The following is a 5,977-nucleotide window of genomic DNA, read 5'->3' as shown; positions in this document are numbered from 1 at the left end:
GAGTGGGGGTGTGTGAATGATTGCTGATTTCTAACTGCCAACTGCCTCTTTGTTTGTGTTTGTGTGTGTCTGTGGGGGGGGGGGGGGCTAAAAGCTGTGAACTTCCTTTTGTGTTGAGGTGGATATAATCTCACTGCACTCAGCCTAATCCTTCATTGCCCTGAAGAATTCTGTGGTGTACGGACCTCCTCTCCAAGGAAAGAAAATGCAGAGAAAACTCACCACTCAGCAGGACTTGGAAATGATCCTGAGTGAAGTCAACCCTTGTGACTCGGATGGAGAAGACCTAGAATTTCAGCCGGATTCGGACTCAGGGCTGTCTGATCAGTCTTCCGGTTAGTTTCATTTCATGTTATTTCCTATTTCATTTCAAACAATTAAGTGAAAAATACTAAAAAAGCAGAGCAGGATTAGGGTTAGCTCGTAGCCCTAACTCTAGTTGTATCTTTTTATTTAGGAAGACATTTCATTTCATATCATTTCCTATTTCATTTCAAACAAGTAAGTGGATGTAGTAAGTAAGATATTTCAGACATTATTCCGATACAGAGGAGGAGATACTGGAATTATAATTAGTATCTATGCATGCATTTGTGATTTCGTTTGACCTTCCCATTGCTCACAATTTGAATTTGTTCACACTGCAGATGAGGAGACTGCTTCTCCACCTAAAAAGAGAGCTTGTTTGGGGACTGAGACAGCAAAAGATGGCACAGTGTGGCGTGAAGAACAGGTGGGGACCTCTCTCCCTTTCACCCCAATAGAAGCGTACGCTGCAGATGGAGAGCCAACGGCTAAGGCCAGGAAAAGAATCACGAGTCGCCTTCAGAGCTTCCTGTGTTTCATCACTCTTGACATGCTTCGTAGCATTCAAGAATGGACTATTCAACATGCACAGCAAATGGAGCATGTTCATTGGTTTATGGAGCTCCCTGAACTAATGGCATTTATTGCAATTGTCATCTTGCGGGGGGTTGCTAGGGTTCCATCACTACGTGACAGCTGGTCAGCAAACCTGGGAAACCCACAGATCATTGGAACTATGTCGCGAAACCGCTTCCAAAACATCATGCAACACCTACGCTTTGATGACAAGTCCACCCGCAGTGATCGAGTACAGACTGATAAGTTCGCTGCAATTTCCAGTGTGTGGGGATCATTTGTCACCAACTGCATCACGTGCTACAACCCTGGTCTACATATCACTGTTGATGAACAGCTTTTCCCATCAAAGACTCGGTGCTGTTTCCTGCAGTATATTGCAAGTAAACCTGACAAGTTTGGGATCAAGTTTTGGGTGGCTTGCGACCTAAAATCCAAGTACATTTGCAATGTCTTCCCATATCTTGGCAAGGACCCCAATCGTCCCAGTGGGGAGAGAATGTCTGATAATGTAGTGATGAGGCTGATGGAACCATTCCTAGACAAGGGCAGAAATGTTACCACGGACAATTTTTTCACATCGCTTTCACTTGCGCAAAAACTTCTTAGACGGAAAACCACCATCCTCGGCACAGTCAACAAGATTCGCCAGGAAATTCCTCAATCCGCTAGACAGACAGATCGCAATGAATTCACCACTCAGGTATGTTGCAGGTCTTTTGTGGTTCTATGTTTATGTGTTTCATTGTGTGTAAAAATGGAAATAACAATTTATCTTATTTCTTAGGTGTTTTCAACCTCTGATGCCACGCTGACGGCGTATGTGGCCAGACGGAACAAGACAGTCTACATTCTTAGCAGCATGCACAGCGTGGTTGAGACTGAGAACACCACCAAAAGGAAGCCAAACACTGTCACCCTTTACAACACCACAAAGTGTGGCGTGGATGTGATGGACCAGATGGTGCGGGAGTACACTGTCCGCAGAGGAACAGGGCGCTGGCCAGTTGCTGTGTTCTATAACATGATTGACATGGCAGCACTGAATGCACATGTGCTGTATCAAGCATGCACTGGGACGAAGGAAAGACGAGTAGACTTCCTGGTGGAGCTTGCAAGAGAGTTGGCTCACTCTCATGTGGCTGGGAAGAAGGCAAAAAAAGAACAGTTGCTTCGGACACAACCCTCCACACCTAGCCCTGGAAAAAGAGCCATGTGTCAGGTCAAACACAAATGCAAGAGCAATCATGCCACTGTGCGATGTGTTCACTGCTACAGATACACATGTGGTAAATGCAGACGACAGATACCATGGCAGTGCCAGGATTGTGAGTGATTGCTGTAAATGTTGAAATGTACTCACTTTTTTATTATTATTTGTAAATATGTGTACAAATGGTTGTTTTTTTTTTGTTTTGGTTTTTTTTTGTACTGTTTTTATCAATAAATCTCAGCAACAAAGGAAATACACCCATGTGTGTTGATTTCTCCCTAAGATGGCAAACTGAAACACAAGTTTCCTTGTGGCTCAGGAAACTAACCACTCCAAGGCTGTATCCCAATTCAGGGTCTGCAGCCTTAAAGTACGCAGCCTCAACGGTCCTCAAGGGCCGCGTACTCAAAGACCGCTAAGGCCCGGAAGTGCGAGGCTTGTGAAATGGGACGGTCTAGCCTCCGTGGTGCTGCCCGGGTTGCCTAGCAACCATGATAGCTAGAAACGTGTGGTTGACAGAAATGAAGGAGAACATATTTTGTTCATTTGTTTGTTTCTACATGAGCTTTGTGTGATTTAATAAGTATCTGAGGCTGAGACCACAGGACTGTAAAACATGATTATTGGGCTTCATTTCTGTACTAAACAGTCATTTAAGATTAGCTAGTAAATAACAATTAGTTAATGTTGTTCATGAGACTAAAGTCAGTGTAAATATGAAATGGCCAATATTATAGTTATTATATTAATCATTATTAGTTATTACAGCAGTGAGTTTGAACTCTCAAATCAAATCACTTCTATTGTCACATCACATGTGCAGGTACACTGGTACAGCACATGTGAGTGAAATTCATGTGAGTGAACTCTGTGTCAAACACTGAGCTTCAGTAAAGATTCAAGTTGAAGTCATTTATATTTCCTATCACCTTAAATCTTCACTCAAAGACAAGTATCTTTGACAGTGCATATATAGATGTATTATATATATATATAAGAGACAAATATTGTTCTTTTAATATGTTGGCATTACTAAATTTGGCTCAATGCTTACATATATGTGTAAAAAGCAAATGTACAAGCTATGATAACTGTTTCTGATAGAATGAAGAGTAGACTGATATATTAAATATTCCTTTATTGGGTGTGAAAATCAGACCATGTCATAACTGCTTTAAGTCATACAGAATAGATATCAGAGCCTTAAACAGGCTGACTTCTGCTAAATGGGTCAAACTGGGCAGAAAGTACACAAACACATATCATCCTTATAGAATATGATGTAACACTATAGATCAACTTACCTCAGAATAAATAAAGCATATAAACAATTACAGCAATATGATGCAACAAACACAGCAGTACTACTAATCCAAAATACTCAAAGCTTCATTGAACTGAAACAAACTTTTTTTTTTAGCTCCATTCTGCTGCTGATACATACTTTAGGTTTCTGAACATTAAACTTGTTTCTGCCTTTCATAGTGTGTAACTTGAAGGCCCTGAATACTTTCTCCCACACTGCAAACACTGGAATGATAAAATTATTTGAACATTACCTAATAAGACTGATTCAGGACAGACAATTAGTTATGTTAAACTTTTCTAGCAGTCCTTCACAAACAGTCTGTCTATTCTCTCCATCTGTCAGCTGCTGCTGGCTCTTCCTCCTCCTCTTCCTCACACACTGCTGAGTTTGTCCTGGTGGATCATCAGGGGTGCAAAGCCTCACAGATGATGTGCAGCAGTGGGTCCCTCAGTGTGTCCTCACTCTGGACACTTGCAGTTGTCACACATGGAAATCAAATGTGTGATAAGCTGCAGGATTCAAACACAAGTGTAACTTATAAATACATGTTCATACTTTTATTCCACAATCAGAGAGAAAGAAACAGAGAGAGAGTGCAGGACAGACAGACAGGTGACAGTCTCAGGTGTACACACTGCTACAAAACAGCACAAGAGAAGGAGGATTGTGTTATTACGAAACAAGAAGAGTTCCCAGATGGTACAGTGGACACATGTGTGACTCCTGTGATTAAAGCATCTTTCTTTCAGCTTAACGAGTGAACCGTCAGCTCGTTCAAACACACGTTAAAGTCCGTTTGGCTCGACACCACTGAACAGAGGCAGCAATATAACAGCTAACATTAACAGTGCAGTGAATCCTGCTTGTGCCGTGATATTCAGGACTGCAAACCGAGCAGCATCACTGACTTTCAGCTTGTTGTGTTTGTGGATATATGACTGACTTTAATTATCCATAAAATCATCACATTCCCTGTAAGATTAAGGTCAGCTTTAAAGGCTTTAAAACCAAGTAAACGCTGAAAGTACAAACATCGCTAATGGCAAATAACTTTGCCGACATGTGGCCAACAGTAATGTTTTAATGTTCCTCATTATTAAACATTTGCACATAAATAAGTGGCATAATATTCAGTACTTACTTTTAACAGTTTACTCTTCGGCCGCTCCGCTTCTGCCGTCTGCAGCAAAATTATCCACACCGACTGCCGCGCTATGAATTGTGGGATATGTTGGGCCATGAAGTCTACACCGCCACAGAATTAAATCTTTCCTTTTTCATAATGCATACAGTTAGGGCTGGATCAGGTGACCCTGAATCCTCCCTTAGTTACGCTGTAATAGGTGTATGCTGCTGGGGGCTTCCCATGATGGATTGAGTTGTTCTATTTCACTCATTAAATGTTTATACACCACTGCATTAAATCATCAGTTATCATTCATCTCTGGGTCTCTTTCACTGTGTGTTTTCCTCCCCTCAGCCTAACCTGGTCATGACCAATTGCCCCTGCCTGAGTCCTGCTGGAGTTTTTCCTTCACACTGTCACCAAAGCGCTTGCTCAAAAGGGATCATATGATTGTTGGGGTTTCTCTGTATTATTGTAGGGTCTTTACTTTAAAATATACAGTGCCCTGAGGCAACTGTTTTTGTGATTTGGTGCTACATAAATACAATTTAAATTGAATTGAATTGAGTAATGGAATTCTTTTCACACTTTAAATAACAAAGAATGCAGAATTTCTTCTGTATAAAATACATAACATCAAAAAGAAAAAGACATTTAGAAAAATTTTATTTGAAGCATTTTTAATTATTTCTGCATGTTATTTTCATCCCACAGAACCATTAGTCCATTGTACTGAACAAGAGAAAACTCCAGTATCTGTGGATCAGGAAATGAATACTTCTGCATTTTATGGGTCTTAATAAAAAGGAGTGAATGATCAACACTTATTCCTAATGTAGACAAAGTCACATACACCTTGAACAAAAATGCAGTATGACTTAAAGCTAACAAGCGCCATCAGGATGTTTTTTTAAGGAGCCAGTGGTATAAATGACCCAGTAGAAAATCCCATCACCTACTCACACTTCTCTTTTTTACCATCTCCTTTCACTCACTAGGGAATCATTAATCTGTTAGTGCAGCATTTTCTGCAGCCTTACTCCAATTAAGCTTGATTGATATGGCTTGGATTACCACCCTAACTGACGAGGTGGTTTAATGAGAGGCAGAATCCCACCCTCCCTAACCTTGTGCTGTTTGTGGAGCTGCAGGCAAAATGGCAGTATATAATGAATGATGGCATCTGCTTTTATAATAGCACCAGTAAGAAGTGTGTGTGTGTGTGTGTGTGTGAGTGTGAGTGAGTGAGTGAGTGAGTGTGAGAGAGAGAGAGAGAGAGAGAGAGAGAGAGAGAGAGAGAGAGGAGCACAAACAAGAAATTGCATACAGGGTATTACCTGGATGTATTTTCTTGAGCCTCAGTACTGACATGCAGATTATATCACACCATGGTTTAAAAAAAACCCAAAAACATCAGAGGCCTGGGATTTATTAGGAATCCAGTCTC

At 41.0% G+C, this 5,977-nt stretch overlaps 1 protein-coding gene across 1 annotated transcript; it reads left to right on the top strand.

The window, feature by feature from the left end:
- The first annotated feature begins 205 nt into the window (after nucleotides 1-205).
- On the top strand, nucleotides 206-2,218 carry LOC148100027 (uncharacterized). The gene is made up of 4 exons (XM_087849807.1): nucleotides 206-335; nucleotides 648-715; nucleotides 1,559-1,585; nucleotides 1,670-2,218. Exons 1-4 carry the CDS (start codon nucleotides 206-208, stop codon nucleotides 2,216-2,218), a joined length of 774 nt encoding a protein of 257 aa, XP_087705933.1.
- Nucleotides 2,219-5,977: the final 3,759 nt, after the last annotated feature.

This window comes from Neolamprologus brichardi, chromosome 13 (assembly GCF_056152115.1).
Source record: "Neolamprologus brichardi isolate AB-2024 chromosome 13, ASM5615211v1, whole genome shotgun sequence".
Taxonomy (NCBI): domain Eukaryota; kingdom Metazoa; phylum Chordata; class Actinopteri; order Cichliformes; family Cichlidae; genus Neolamprologus; species Neolamprologus brichardi.
The sequence above is the reverse complement of the archived record's forward strand: the minus strand, read 5'-3'. Positions and strand labels throughout refer to the sequence as shown.